The 15876-nt window shown below is 45.5% G+C and overlaps 1 protein-coding gene across 4 annotated transcripts in view; it reads left to right on the forward strand.

The window, feature by feature from the left end:
• LOC119436073 (tigger transposable element-derived protein 3-like) overlaps nucleotides 1-15876 on the forward strand; it is a 61865-nt gene that overhangs the window by 9603 nt on the left and 36386 nt on the right. For all 4 annotated transcript variants that reach the window (XR_007463171.1, XM_037702818.2, XM_049655475.1 and 1 more), the window contains one exon: nucleotides 10030-10098. Coding sequence is in view for 3 of the 4 variants with exons in the window: in XM_037702818.2 (XP_037558746.1) it covers nucleotides 10030-10098 (69 nt within the window). In the remaining variant the exon portion in view is untranslated. The remainder of the gene's footprint in view (nucleotides 1-10029; nucleotides 10099-15876) is intronic.

Below are 15876 nucleotides of genomic sequence, written 5' to 3' on the forward strand. Positions count from 1 at the left end.
TGATTAACACGGGGGCCAGGACGGCGTTAAATCCCCTCGTGGTGGCCGGCGTTTCCTTCGGGGAAGTCCTCTCTCCGGTGGTCAAGTTGACGACCTCCTCTCCCTCGGGTCCTCCTTCTTGGTAGCTCGCCGTTTTCGTCTGCTCCATAGAGGTGAGACGCTCTCTCGGGGATGAAGGGGATTATCTCGTCACGGGAAAAGCGCTGGGGCTTGCTTCCCACATTGGAGAGATACAGATTCCAGGAAGATCATAACCTGCCGATGACTCCTGCGGGGAACTTGTGGAAGTGTCGGAACTTTGTTGGGCGGTCAAGTTGACGACCTCCTCTCCCTCGGGTCCTCCTTCTTGGTAGCTCGCCGTTTTCGTCTGCTCCGTAGAGGTCAGAGGCTCTCTCGGGGATGAAAGAGGATTATCTCGTCATGGGAAAGGCGCTCGAGCTTGATTCCCACATTTGACAGGTGCAGTTCCAAGCCGATCATAACAGCGCCATCTAGAAGACAAACATGTCACTAGTGTTCATTTTTTCTGAGACATGGTAACACATATTCTGCTTGAGTAAATATATGTTTCCTTTGAATCGCGCTTTTCAATGCGGTGATAGAGTAGTGCATCTGTAGACGCACTCCCCATGATGTGGTAAACTTGGGGGCGCATCTACAGACGGGCTCCCTAGTTAAGGGGTTAAGTTGACATAGTTTCCTTGTGAGTGGCTCTGTACAGGATACAGTTATGTTTGCAGTTTCTGAAAGATTGCTGCTGGCAGAAGAATAAAGGTTTTGGACTGAAACCACTCACACTGATTTGAATCGTTGTACATTCTGAAGCATGTTTGAAAAATGCCTTGTACAATAGTAGCAATTAATAGCAGAGATCATAGCAAGGTATGCACTGGTAGTAGGCCTTAGAGCTGGTGTGGTGCGTGGGGGAAAAAGTAATGCCATTGGCTGAGAATAGAACTGCTCGAGTAACGGTACAGTGTGGGGGTGTAATGTGTCATGTCAGCAGTTTGGAAAGCAGCACAGCACACGTGGTGTGAAAATTGGTGTGAAGATGGGAAAACTGGAGAACAGATACAGAATCTTTTCCCATGATAGGTACAAGGTAAATGCAACATTGGCACAATAGAGACCATAAATGCAATGGGTAGTAGATGTTTGTCAAGGAAACATTAACTGTTGAAACAGTATTTAATGTGTTTTCTACAAGGCTGCCCACATATGTGAGGATTTCTTTGGAATTCTGGGGAATTTTTATTAAAAGGACCAACATTTTGTCTCTTAAAGGGCCACTCACCGGCCCCATAGGAAATTTTAGTCGTTCATTAAAAGTTATAAGGCACTGTCTAGGGAGCATTTTAGCAAGAACTTTTCAAATTGATTCATAATTTTAGGAGATCGGAGAGTCCCGTTGCCGTGCTGCTGGGACGTGTGCTTCCTTGACAACGTCAACACACTCTCTCACTAGCATTCACAAGCGGCATTCCTTTTCTGCCTTCTCTGATACCAGAGCCATAGGACTACGTCATGTTTACGCCACAAGCCCCTCCTCCTTTCTTCTTTTTTTTTCTTTAACTTTTTTGCTCCGTGGCGCGAATCCAGTGGCGGTTTTGCGTATTCATTATATGATTTACAGAAGTTACGTGACGTAATCGGTGACATTGTAGGCAGTGTGTCTGGTAAAGAGGTGTTTATGCTTATGACCTTGATTCTTTGGCAGGAAAGGAAGGGCGCAAAGGATTTCATTTGAAATTTAAGCTTTTTTTTGTGCTGTGCAGTCGTTTTATACTTTGCAGACATGATTCATCAGCACGTGATCTACACATGGTGCTTGTTTGTATGCCCAAACCTGGTGCAGGGCTCTTTAAGCACTCTCAGTGCAATGCAAAGCATCTAGAAATACAGTGATCACTGTGGAACGGGCCCGGAAAAATTTAAACAAAGTTGTTCAGTCTGCTAACTTTTAATGTTACTGTGTACAGTTTTTGGCAACACTGATAATGAACAGTGACAGTGATGGCGCACTACAAAAAGTGGTAAACTGGCATCAAACATGTGGGGTCTCACATGTGCTCTTGGGACAAAGGAACGACAACACAGTAGTGCAAACAAGTAAAGGGGCATTTATTGCACCTTACATACACTAACACACACTAGCCGAATTACAACCAATAGAACATTCACACGGGCGCGCGACAAATCAAGGATGTCCGACTCGCCGCGACCCGATAGCGAGCGAATACGTTCGCCCATGCTATGACACCATCGCCTAGTCGTTCACGTGTACAGTCACGCGAGCGGTGGCGCGCTCGAACGATCCGTGTTCGTCCATACCGGTGTCCCGCTCTAAGCCTCGCGCGACGGTCGCGCGAAGCGGGCCGGCGCACGCGCGAAGCGTTCGTCCGTGTTGGTCGCCGATCCCCAGCCAAAGAGAGAGCGCCTCCGACCTTTTTCTCCCAAGTGACCCCGCCGTTAGCATCGCGACACTAGCGCCATCTCTCGCAACGCGCCGCAACCACCGCTGGGCTTAGCCACGCAGAGAAGCCGGACTACAGGAGACATGCGGGGAAAACAACATCAGGGGACGCGTGAGAGTCGCGCATCCCCACAAACACCACTGTGTCAGCACAATTGATTAGGTTTAAAATATCCCAAAGCAACGTCTGGGCTATGAAAGGTGGTGTTGTGCACGGCTCCAGGGGAATTTTGACCACTTGGAAGTTCTTAAAGCTTTCTTTGCAAACCCTCCCAGTCTTTCCTGATCATGGCTGCTGGCCGGATGCAGCTGCTGTTGTGGCGATTAGCACACAGAATCATGTGCGCAATGCAGGAATTGAACCTCGGCCACCCAAAGCAGCCTGGCACTGTAGCCATGATGCCACAATCGCATCTATACTTCTGTCGTGCCAAAGCCAGCTAGCTCTTTGAAATGATCGCCGTGTGTTATGATAATCATGATTTTAATACTTGGCACATACACACTACAGGGAATTGACCTAGAAGCGGGTGGTACATTTTAAATAAATAAGAAATGAAGAAATACAAAGCAGTATCAGTTCACTAAGGATGCTACTTAGGCCTGTTGGTGTGCCATTAGTATGTGTAATGTTGCGAGTAAAAGACATGGACAGAAGCAAGGTACGAAAATACACACACAGCGCAACATCATGCTCGAAGTTGTTGCTTTGTGTAGCACCGGTGCAAGAGAGCAGATGCGTGCGTGCCAGTTTCTTTTCCGCCAAAGATTCAGTAATGAAATGGGCAAATTTATAACATTTCATTAACTGCTGCACATAGATTCCAAAATGTGCGTTCGACCTGCACTATTCTTTTTTAGCTTGCACTTAAATAAAATTTACTTATGGACTTAAATAATATTTAAGTACACAAGCAGTGCTGCTCCTATTGCGGCAAACTGTGCCAGGAGGTGAAACCTGCTACATCCTGCTACATTTAGGCGAAAATTGTATAATTTGCGCCGCACATGCTTAAGTAGGTCGTTCTTGCAGTTTTTCTGAGCAAAATAAGTCAGGAAGTGCTCGAAATCTGCCATTTAGTCTCCCATGACTGTAGCATGATTTTTAGTTGTCATAAGAGTAGACAGGTGAGTGGCTCTAGAGTGAAAAGAAAGAGCTTCGTGACATCCTTGTAGGCCAGTAACTATATACTGAACAAAGGACAATATTGGATTAATCTGATGGTGATGGCTAGCAGACCACTGTGCGTAAAAAGGTGCTGTGCCATGATGGGCAAGCAAATCGCAGTTGTTGCTGCTGGACGGATACAGCTTACCATATCATCGCAAGTCTAATTACTGTTCATGCCATTGTTGAGAGATACCATTGGCTGTTGCGACTGTGAAAATTGCTCTGGTAGGTTGCATATGAAGGCGTACGTGTGACTCGACACATCTTGAAGATGGCGACACCAGCATCGATAAGTGTTCCCTGCCGGGCAAAGCATCGCCGTTCACCTCGCTAAGCGAGAGCACTCTTCCAACATTTTGTCGTGTACAAATGGCTGGCCGGACGCAAGAACACTTAAGCTTGCACGAAAGCTTCATGTACTTACACCGATGCATGCGAATTGTCATTCAAAAATACCACAAATTTGAATTCAATGTTGTTAGGGCATGACAACTGGTGTGTTTGCTGTGCAAGCCCAAAATCAAGGGCATATTTAGTGTATCAGCATGCTTTTATTTTAGGAAGGAATGTGTTCGTATTTTATACGATATCCGCATGAAAATTACAGTTTTGTTCGCTTACCAATGATGAATCCTCCAGGCCAGGTTGGGTGAAGTTGCACGAAACTTCACAGAAATGGTTCAAGGCTATGAGAATGTGCTGGCAGCATGACACAGATTCTTCGAATGATTAAGGGTTGATTATCTCAAGTCAGCGCATCTATGGCCGGCAACGTAGTCAAGTACTGTGATAGTCGGTGAGTTTTACGCTAGCTAGCAGGTGGAAATCACAACACCTTTCACTTTTCTTGCGAATGGCATCCGTGGGCACCTTGCATTGAGTCAAAATGAAACTAGATGCTTGCTTTCTGGTGCGACTACCTTATGGACGAGTCGCCATGCACGCCACAAATAAAACAAATAAAAATACAGAAAAGGACCCGCAAAACCTCGAGTTATACTGAGTTTCGACTGGATGATAGGCGTGTTTTAAATTGCCATCACGATTTGCAGCAACCCCTGATCGTACAGCTTGGCTTGATTAACAGATGTGCGATTGACAGGTATATCTCCAAATCAACAAATGCTTAAGTAATGGAATAGAGGTGACTGGATAATACAGGGAATCTGAATTATTTCTTTTACTGTATCAGTTTTGTAGATTGTGCATGCTGTGAGTATGTATACATCGGAAGTGCGAATTTTTCAATAAAAAAGCATACCATACTGCGCGATTTTTTTACCAAGTCTATGAAGAAGAAATGTTATGGACATAAAGAAAAGGAAAATAATACTGGAGAGAAATACAGGTTTTGTAAGAAGTTTTCTCGAGGTTTAATTACATTATGTCTAGAGTGCACAGTAAAGTGCCTGTACTTGAATACGCCATTGTTGTTTTTTTCCCCCCCATTTTTTCTTTTCTTTTTCCCATGCCATATGCATGTTGGCATTTGTTCAAAATTATGGTCAGAACAGTGTGTGTAGCATGTTTTAGTTTAAATATTCGAGGTTGGGATTCTTCATCAAGAATTCCACCCACTGCAGTGGCCGAGTGCCTGTGTAATTCTGCTGAGAAGAGAGCGGGGTCACGGTATCAAATCTCGGTAGTGGCGACCAAGTCCTAGTGAGTGTGAAGACTACTTGAAGACTGCTGTCATGCTTGAAGCGATCGCTGCTGTACGTGAGAATGTCAACCATCATGTTCACACAGCCTTTGAGACTTTCCAGAATCCTTGACATTTGGCACTATAACAATACCCCTGGTGCTTATGTGATTCCAAAGGGCAAACGGCAGTATCATTAGGGACCAAAGGGTGTAATGAATGTGGTGCATTCCTGTTAGCTCTCAGGGAGGTTTACCTGATGAAACCGTGCCCTGGCATCTAACTTGGACAATACTGTAGCAAAGCCCAGCAGTCTGAGCAACTGGTCAAGGGTAGGCATGAGATGCTTCTCGCGCTAGGTTACCTGGTTGAGCTTGGTCAGGTCAACACATAAGCGGTGTCCTCCAGCTGTCTTTGGGACCCACCATGAGGCCTGCACACCATGGTGTGGGCTTGTAAACTCGACGGATGACACCTTCCATCTCCAGTGTGTCCAATTCATCTTTCACCACCTCCCTGAGTGGAGTGGGTATCCACTTTGCTACCGTTATGGAAAAGGGCACAGCTCCAGGCTTGATGCAGATGCGGTACTCTTCCAGCATTGTGCCTAGTCCTGTGAACAGTGGCATTGCAGCTGGAGGCAATGGTATTGGCATCACTGCACCACCTGGCATCCGCCACAGAGTCAGTGAAGTGGGCTATCCCAAATGTGGCTATCGCAGCACAGCCTAAGAGGGGCGTGTCAACACCGGTGATGACATACAGCTTTTGGCTGATAGAGCAGCCTCGCGTGTCTTCATATATCCTTTCAGTTTCATTTTAAAAACGTAGCCCAGAATTCAAATATACTGGAATACAGGACGTCCTCTGGGTATTGGTTCAGGACTGCCGTCTTGGAATTCAAGAAGCACGTGGAACTATGAACCTTGTGCCAAGGTCCTAGCACTAATCAGCCACTGACACCTATAGCTTCTAGGCTGCTGCAGATACCTTTGCCATCTGCCAGTTGAGAACGAAACTTGTCTTTGTTTGTAAATGTTCATAACAAGCTTCGCAGTAGGCTCACAAGTAAACCTGCTAATTAACTTATTTAAGCAGTTTTACTTGCCAAAACCACAATGTGATTAGGAGGCACACCGTAGTGGCAGACTCCAGATTAATTTTGAATACCTGGGGTTCTTTAACCCTTTGAAGGTCGAATTTTTTTGCCAAGTGCGACCCCCTAGGGTCGTACTTGGCATTTTTTTTATTGCTGATTTAAATTCTTCGAAAGAACCTATTTCGAAAAAAAAAAAATGGTCGTAATTTTTTTTAGGGTGACCGTAAAGCGACGAAAAATTGTTTCTGTTGTAAAATACACACTGTTTATTCATGAATAAGAAGATAAGCGCACTGAAAAATGGTTGTGTGCACGTCTGGAAACCGAAACAAGTGAGAATCCTTTGTCTTATCGCCAACAAGGTGAGATAGAGCTTTTGTGGTCTCCAAAAAAGGAAACGCAAAAACAGCAGCATCGTTTGTGTACTCGTATATACGCGCCTGCCTGGGAACAGGTGTAATCGCGCCGCGGTGAGAGATAAATGATCGAGTAACAGGTGGTCACCCTTTCAGAGATTTGAAACCAGATAGCCATTAGTTTTGCGCAGCAACAAGCGGGAGCTGCCGCAGGAGAAAACTGAAACTTGCCGCCGCCATGTGCGCACCCTCGGATGTGCGAGCGATAGCTGACGCGCTATTGCCATTAAAAAAAAAAAAAAATGGAGAGGCATCGGCGACGCAAGTAAAAAATTCCACGTGTTCCCGTCGAGTGGCAGCACATGCCAAGCGAAAGGTATGATCGAAAGAGGCACGCTTTTTAAATGTACAAGTGATGACGTACATGTACGTCATTGACCATTTTGGAGGTGTTCGCCGAGGACAGACGTGTACGTCATTGACCCTGAAAGGGTTAATGTGCACCCAACGCATGGTACTACATGACCATTTTTGCATTTCGCCCTCATCGAAATGCGGCTGTGGTGGCTGGGATGTGATCCCGCGCCGTCATTCTTAATGGTGTAATGGCATAGCCTCTAAGCCATCATGGCAGGTTTAAACGTGTTCGAAAACTCGCCTATGTACAATCAAATTTGAATGTAGAAGCAGCCACGATCGATTCTAATGCAAATGTGTCCTGCGAGAGTGACTCGGACATTGAATGATCTTTTTCTCAGTTATCAGATTAGCAATCTTTTGTAGAAGAGAACAAGGTGTTCATTGTCTTTGAGTTCTGTAATTATTGCATGTATTTAAGGATAATAAATTTTTATTGCTAGAATAATAAAATAAGCTATTTTTATTCAAGAAAGAATGGCGCAAAAAAACAGGGACGAGATAGAAAACACGAATGAGTGCAAACTAGCAACAGGGGTTTACTGTGAAAAAACATGTATGATATATACCCTAGCACAAACACGTGAAGAAGCTTAAAGATTATTGTTGTTGATTTAGGTTCTTAACAGAACGTCGCTTTTTGCACTGAAGCACAGAATTAACTGGAACGCCAATGCATTTCTCCGCAAAGTTCGGGAATTAATATCTCGAAACTGGTGTCATCCTGAGAATTAATTCTAAGTGGATCTGCCCTGCGAACTCCACGGCTACACTTTGTAAATTGCAATATGGGCCATCAGGTAATTAGTTAAAAACTTAATTAGTGAACTTCTGTTAATTATCCAATTATGCATTTCAATTTCTTGTGCAAGTAATGTCCACCTCTTCGAGTAGACCAGCTCATTAACTAGAATTGGGCTATCTGCCACAGGCAACCTTAAATAAATTTTGAGTGTTCGCTGAAACACCCTGTATACAACTGAACTACTTTGTGAGGCCTTTTGGGCTTGATATATCTGGGCTCTGCTGTAATTGAAATCTCTCTACTCTTTGATTATACATAATCATGTTATTTGTTATTACATAATCATCTGAATGTTGTGTTATCAGCATTACACTGTAATGCCAACGCCCAGTTGCAGAATGTGCCATTGTGAAGATTCAGCAATCCAGCTGTTGCCATTGGTGTAGGAAGAGGAGACGGGCAAATGTCCCATTTCCGTAATATAATGTGCATGATAGGCTTGTTGGCGTAGCTGTTGCAGTTACAATGAGCTAAAATGTGCTCTATTTTGTCCAAAGGCAAGAAATAACCCTGCACTTCAAAAATTACCTTTTATTTCATGGTAGGCTTTGATGAAACTTGCTGAATTTATGCATTTGAATGTTCTAATATAAGATATACATTGTTTTCTTGCAGAGTAAATAATGCTTTAGAAATTAAAAAAAAAATCGATTTTTTGCACTTTGGAGGTGAGCTATTTACTAAACTAGACAGGGTGTTCATCTTTAAGTTTTACAGAATTTTTAGAAATCGCCTATGGCAGGTAGCATAATTATTATCATTGAGCTGTGTTATTCCACGAGGTGGACATTAGTAGCACGAGAAATCGAAACACATATTGAACTAATTACCAAAAATTCATGAATTAACTTAGTTAATTACTTTACGACACATATTCAATTTACGTATTGTAGCCGGTGAGCTTGTGAGGCATATCCACTTGGAATAAATTCCTAGAATGACACCAGTTTGAAGATATGTGCCATCAAACTTGCCGTAAAAATGCACTGTTCCACTTGCTTTTTTTACCAAAATGCTGTTTTATACCTTGAAGCACAAAAGTAACTGGCACACCCATGTATTTCGTCCCACACTTTGGGAAATAATATCTCGACACTGGTGTCATCCTGGAAATTCGTTTCAAGTGGATGCGTCTTGCAAACTCACCGGCTACAATTCGTAAATTGCAATATGTTTCATAAAGTAATTAACTAAGGTTTCGGTTTCTCGTACTACTAATGTCCGCCTCTTCAAATAACCCAGCTTAACGATTAGAATTATGCTACCTGCTGCAGGCGGTTTTTGAAAATTCCATTAAACTTAAAAAGGAACAGCCTGTATATAGTGTAATTAGATTGACATACAAAAATGATCTGGAACGAACAAAGAGTACAAAACAGCAAGAATAGTGTTCTAAGCCAGTTTTATGTCAAGTAAGGGCATGGCAAGTTTTTAAAGTAACCCATAATAACACCCAGGACAAATTATTACTTTTTGAAAATTTCTATAATATTATTTGTTCATATTACAAGCCTACTGCACTCTCTAATTGTCTACCTTTCTGACAGAAAAAATAATTATTACTATAGGATGAGTAGAACCAGATATATCGCTCCAGAACTGTGACACTATCAAAAATTCGGTTTTGAGAAAATCAGAAAAAACATTTCGCAATGTGTTCATAGCAATTCAGGCAATAACTAAATCAATCAAGGATGGTACCAGGGTCCAATCAAGCTAACATATATGCTCTACGCCAACCTGAAACAAAGGAACGCAGAAAGATATTTGGGCCAATTTCCGGCTCCAAAGAACAATCTCCCCCTTTAATATTGGGGGCATGTTTTCTAAATTTTTCTGATGGTGTGTATCAGTTGAAGCATGGATAACAAAGGAGTGTGTGCATCCACTCATTGCTTACAACTGAACTACATGCATTTCTACACTGTCATTGCTGCCCTTTTTTTACACTCGTATAGCTTGTCTATGTGCAGCGTTCTTTAGGTCGGGGTGCTGGCCATATGGGGCACGTTAACAGGTGAGAGTTGTGGTTCGGAATAACTGTCTCTTTCTTTTTCTGCCTATAGGGTTGAGTGCGAACAACTTGCCTAACAGTGGCACTGGCAGTATGCACACAGCCATGGAACGGGAAAAGGGTGAGTAAAACTTGATGTACACCACTGTGGTGGCTCAATGGATATGGCATTATGCTGCTGAGCACGGTGTTGTGGGATAGATCCAGGCCATCCAGGTGGTAAAAATTAATCCAGAGCCCTCCACTCTGTCGTCTCTCATAACCCATTGTGCAGACTTGAGACGTTAAATCTCACAATTTAATTAATTTAATTTTAGAATGTATATTGCAGACTATGTTTACTGGTGTGATTGCAGTGCCAATTGTGCTGGATGCTACATCCTGCTACATTTTGGCAAAATTCAAACAATTTGTGCCCAGCTTGTGCAAGGGATTGTTGTGCCTTCCAGAAAAAATAAGAGAACAGATGCAAGCGTTCAAATTCAGTTCAGTCTCTTACAACCGTATTGCCATTTTGCATGGTAATGAGAGCATTTATGTGTTTGTTCTGAAGCTAAGAATGAGATGATGGTAATGTGCCACAAGACCTCTGAAGGTGATTTGCTACTTACTGAACAGAGGACAATGTTGGTTTTGGCTGATAATTGCCAGACTGAACACAGCATTTTTTGAGCTCAAAAAGGTGCCATATGCTGTCCTGCAGCCGCTGCGGTATTCCTATGAGCATGCAAATTGCTCTTGTTGCTTGATGGGTATGCAGTGTACCATAGCAGTAAGTAACATTGTAATGCCACAGCGTGACAAAATTATCAGCAGTCATAATTCATAAAGGTCTTTGGGCTTTTGACCACAATTGGACATTTTTGACGTAAAAAAACTTGATAAAAGGTATGTGTTGTGTGCTTATGCGTTGCAGTCGGGGAAGAAGGCAGCCTGGCACTTGACGTAGCGAACAAAGAATGGATGGCATTTATTACATGGAATATGGCTACATACTGTTGGTGTTTCCTGGCTAAGAGAGCCAGTGGCTAGGTCTTGGAGCTGTTTATACAGGGTGTTTCATTTTAGCTGCACCAAATTTAAAAAAATTGCCTGTAGCAGTTAGCACAATTCTAATCCTTGATCTAAACTACTTGATGAAGCGGCCATTACTTCCATGAAAAATCAAAATGCCTAATTGAATAATTAACATAGTTATGCTAATTAACTTTTTAATGAATTACATTACAGCACATATTTCAATCTACGAATTATAGCCGGTGAGTTCGCAAGGCGTATCATACCACTTGGAATAAATTCTCAGGATTGAACCAGTTTCGAGAGATTAATTTTCAAAGTGTACGACGAAATGCATTGGTGTTCCAGTTAACTTTTTGAAGAAAACGCCGTGTTATGCATTGAAGCACAAAAGTAACTGGAACACCAATGCATTTCGTTGTACACATTGAAAATTAATATCTCGAAACTAGCGCAGCCCAGAATATTTGTTCGAAGTAGATACACCTTGGAAACTCACTAGCTGCAGTTTATAGATTAAGATATGTGCCGTAAAATAATCAATTAAACATTAATAAGCATAATTATTTTAAGTATTCAATTAGGTATTTGGATTTCTCGTGGAAGTAATGGCCGCCTCATCGAGTAGTTTAGATCAAAGATTAGAATTGTGCTATCTGCCACAGGTAATTTTTAAAAATTTGGTGCAGCTAAAATGAAACACACTGTATATCGCTTGACAGGTGGTGTAGTAAGTGGCCAATGTTGCTCGATGATGCTGTCAGCTAAACATGACTGTATGTGCAGGTAGCATATCAGAGGAGTTCACACCAGAGTTGTGGAGTGGCAACTCTGGTGTTGAATTGATTCCGGAATCATTCCACATTTTTGAACACCCGGAATGGAATGATGGCACCAGTCAAGCAGATGGAATGGGAATGGATTGGAAGCCCGAGATTCAGGAGTAGAGTTGGAATGGAATTGGCACCTAGTCCTGGAACGCCTAATGTTGACTTTGAGTGATACAAGCAAACTAGACTAAACTAGACTTTGCCAATATATTGTATTTCTCCTACCGGTTATTTCAGTATCTATAACTATAGGTTACTACCTCTGCCATGATAGTTATAAAGAACGCTACATTCTGCACATTATACACTTCTGAAGAAATGGAAACCTTTCTATATTACAAGAATAAAGTGCATTTAAAGACAGCAACTTCTTGTTAAGAAATATTGCCACGCGCTTGTGCCATCATGCTCCCAGAAGAAGACGAGGACGGTCTTGTTCACAAGCTAGCGCCTTGGTCTTTTGTCGGTGCTGCGCTGCCCCTTCGACGACTCGGACTTACTTAAATGGCCTCTTTTGGAAGCCGCCTGTCTATTAAACGTGACATTTATCTGGTGGAGGTGCTGGGTATTCTCGACCCATGCAACAGACCCCTCCTAGCAGCAGGAACGCGAGATCGCAACCGGAGCTCATGCCAGTACACCGCACCAGCCGGAGAATCCAGGGATTGGCCCCCGAGTTTGAGCCTTTACCTGCGAGGACAACGACAACGTTGGCAGGTATGGATGCTACATCCGCTACTACCACGACTAACCCTGCGACGGCTACTCTGGTACCTCCGATACCTCCTCATTACACGCTGCAAAAGCCACGCGTGCCAAGTCCCTTTCATGGCGACCTTCTTGAAGACGTGGAAGACTGGCTGGCAGACTTCGAGCGCGTAGCTGCGTTCAATGGATGGGACAATGAAGCGAAGCGCCGGAACGTTTACTTCAGTCTTTTGGATGGTGCTCGCACGTGGTTCCAGAACTGCGAAGGCATCCTGACAACATGGCGTGAGTTCTGTCGCAGGCTCTTGGACACCTACGCCAGCTCCGATCGCCAGGAACGAGCAGAATGGGCCCTCCAGTCTCGCATTCAGAAGCCTAATGAGAGTGTGGCTATGTACGTGGAAGACATGGTGCATCTTTTCAGGCGAGCTGACCCTACCATGTCGGAAGACAAGAAGCTGCGTCACTTGATGCGGGGCGTGAAAGAGCAGCTCTTTGGTGGACTCATTCGTAGTCCGCTCAAAACGGTCACGAAATTTCTCACTGACGCTGTCGCCATGGAGAAGGCCCTCCACCAGCGTTCACACCAATACGATCGGCAAGTAAATCTCTCCTCTGCGACCAGCAGCCTAGGAGCTCTCACGACGGACGTCGAGTCGCTTCGAGAGACTATTCGAGCAATAGTCCGCGACGAGCTGCGACAGCTGCATCAGGCGCAGCCGCCTTCAGCCAACTTCATCGCTAGCGTCGTGCATGATGAAGTGCAGCATGCGCTCGGCGCACCACGTTACGAAGCAGCACTTCAGGCCGCTCCACCAGTTCAGGCGTTCACAACTTCAAGTGAACCTCGACGTGCGACCTACGCTGACGTTTTAAGACGCACCGTCCCGTCGCCGGCGACACCTACCATGAGCGAATACCAGCGTGCGACTTATGCCGACGCATTCGTGCCCCTATCCCTGCACCAGCGCCGCTACCTGCCGTCACCTCGTATGTGACGCTTCAGTCAGCGCAGGTGGTTCCTTATTTTGGAGAGGCTCGGCCCGCCGCGCGTAAATCGGACATTTGGCGCATGCCCGACCAACGGACTGCTCTGTTACCGCTGTGGTGAGGCGGGTCATTTATACCGAGATTGCCAGTACCGCCCCGCCGCCTTGGACTCCGGGGTTTCCTGTCAATTCGCCCCGACCACGTTTCGGACAACGGCCACCCGAGATTGAAGATTTTATCGCCCGACAGCGCGCGCCACCGTCATCAAGGCGCCAGTCGCGATCGCCGTCACCACGACCATCCTATTCGGGAGGTGCAAGTCGGATGTCGCAAGGACGCTCTTCGAGCCCTCGCCTGGAAAACTGACGTCAGCGACCTTTCGAGGCGAGGCCGCTGATTCACTTTAGCAAGAGCACACTTGACCCTACGACATAAGGATGGAGGTCAAAAACAATGTTTCAAACTGTTGTACCCTGCACGAGTCCACGGTGATTCATGTTTTTCGGCACACTGTCGAGTATCAAGGTGGAGCGATAACAGGAAGCCAGAGAAGTGTCTTGGAAAAATCGGTGCCCGTTAATATGACAGTAGATGTGAAGCAAGAAAGATTGCCCTACAAAACACATCACTGCGTTTCGCTATTATGTTAGTCCTCAAAGTGACAAAATTATCTAGCTAAATGCATGGCATACACAACAGTGTAAGATTATCTTGTACTTTGCCTTATGCAATTGAGTTTCGAACGAATTACAGATTTTTGAAAATGGTGGATTTGATTTAGAAAGCAAGCCTTGCTTGTGTTGCAGCGTGCAATGTGTTCGTGAAACGCCTAACACGTGTGCAGCTAAAGTGCAACTAACTTCAGCAGTCACAAGATGGCAGCTGTAAATTATACAGTCAGTGTTCGATTTTTCAGACTCCCTAGGGGCCCCCGCAAAAACGTCCGAAAAATTGGACAGTCCAGTGATTCCACTCCTGCGCCAACTGCGCCAAAGTGCGCCAAATGGGATTTACTGCGCCATCCTGATACAATCGACGAAAATTGCGCCTAACTGCGCCAAACAGTCTCGGATTTGTCGGCGTCTATCGCCGACAATTGCACCAACGGGGAATTAAAACGTGCAACGCGATGATAGGGCTAGCCTTAGTTGCGAACAGGAGACGAAACAGCACTAGCGCGTGCGTCCCGATTAAGGGGGGACGCGGCTTTCGCATCGCGAAAAATGGCTAAAAATCGATTTTTTGAAAATCATATTTTCAATTTCTGTAACTCTTATTTTATCTGAGTCCGAAATATCATCGATGAAAACCAAGTAGAAGTGCTCTAAAAAAATTGTTGTATCACCCAAGGTGCCGAAAAATTTCGCGGAAATCGCGAAAGAACGGCGTTTTTCAAGCCACGATATCTTCGGAAAGGCGCAGCCGAGCGCCGCCATCTTGGACTCGTTGGAAAGCGCATTTCTCCGTCTTCAAATTTGCCGCTTCAGCTATCTCCTCCATACAGAAACAAGCACAGAAAAAGCAAATGATTGAAGGTCGTGCCGGAGCCACCGATTGCCCGCGCCCGCCACGTGACTCCAGCGCGGTTCGCCAATTGGTCCGGTGCTCGCTTCGCGATGGCGTCGTCTGCACCGCTTGTTGCGGTCTCTTCGCGATCTCAGGGCAGTTTCCGTAATCTCGACTAGTATTAGAGCGGGCGCTACGTGGACATCGCAGTAGCGTGGCCGATCCCGCTTTTTGTAGACGTCTCAGACCCGCGGCTAAGCATTCGGAGCATCGGCGACGCGGATTCGCGACCTAGCTTCGGGCACGGAATCCTCGATCACGCGGCTAAGCCTTTCGCACGTAGGCGTCTCCGACTCGGCGATCAAGCACATTGCGCGCGGGCTTCTCGGATCCTTGCCTAAGCCTACGCCTCCTTAAAGCCATTTAGGAGGCGTTGCCTAAGCATTTCGTGCATCCGCGCCTCCGACTGCGCGACTAAGCACATCGAGCGTCGACTCCTCGAGCCCGCGGCTACGCATTTCGCGCGTCGGCACATCGCTCAGCGAGTCTCGACTCCTCGGACCCGCGGCTAGGCACTTCACGCGTCGGCCCTGCGAGCGTCAACTTCTCGAGCCCGCGGCTAGGCATTTCGCGCGTCGGCACCTCGGAAGGCGCGACTAAGCTAATCGAGCGTCGCCTCCTCAAGCCTGCGGCTAGGCATTTCGCACGTCGGCACATCGCTCATCGAGTGTCGACTCGTCGGACCCGCGGCTAGGCACTTCGCGCGTCGGCACCTCGAGCGTCGACTCCTCGAGCCCGCGGCTAGGCATTTCGCGCGTCGGCACATCGCTCATCGAGTGTCGACACCT

This window comes from Dermacentor silvarum, chromosome 1 (genome assembly GCF_013339745.2).
Source record: "Dermacentor silvarum isolate Dsil-2018 chromosome 1, BIME_Dsil_1.4, whole genome shotgun sequence".
Taxonomy (NCBI): domain Eukaryota; kingdom Metazoa; phylum Arthropoda; class Arachnida; order Ixodida; family Ixodidae; genus Dermacentor; species Dermacentor silvarum.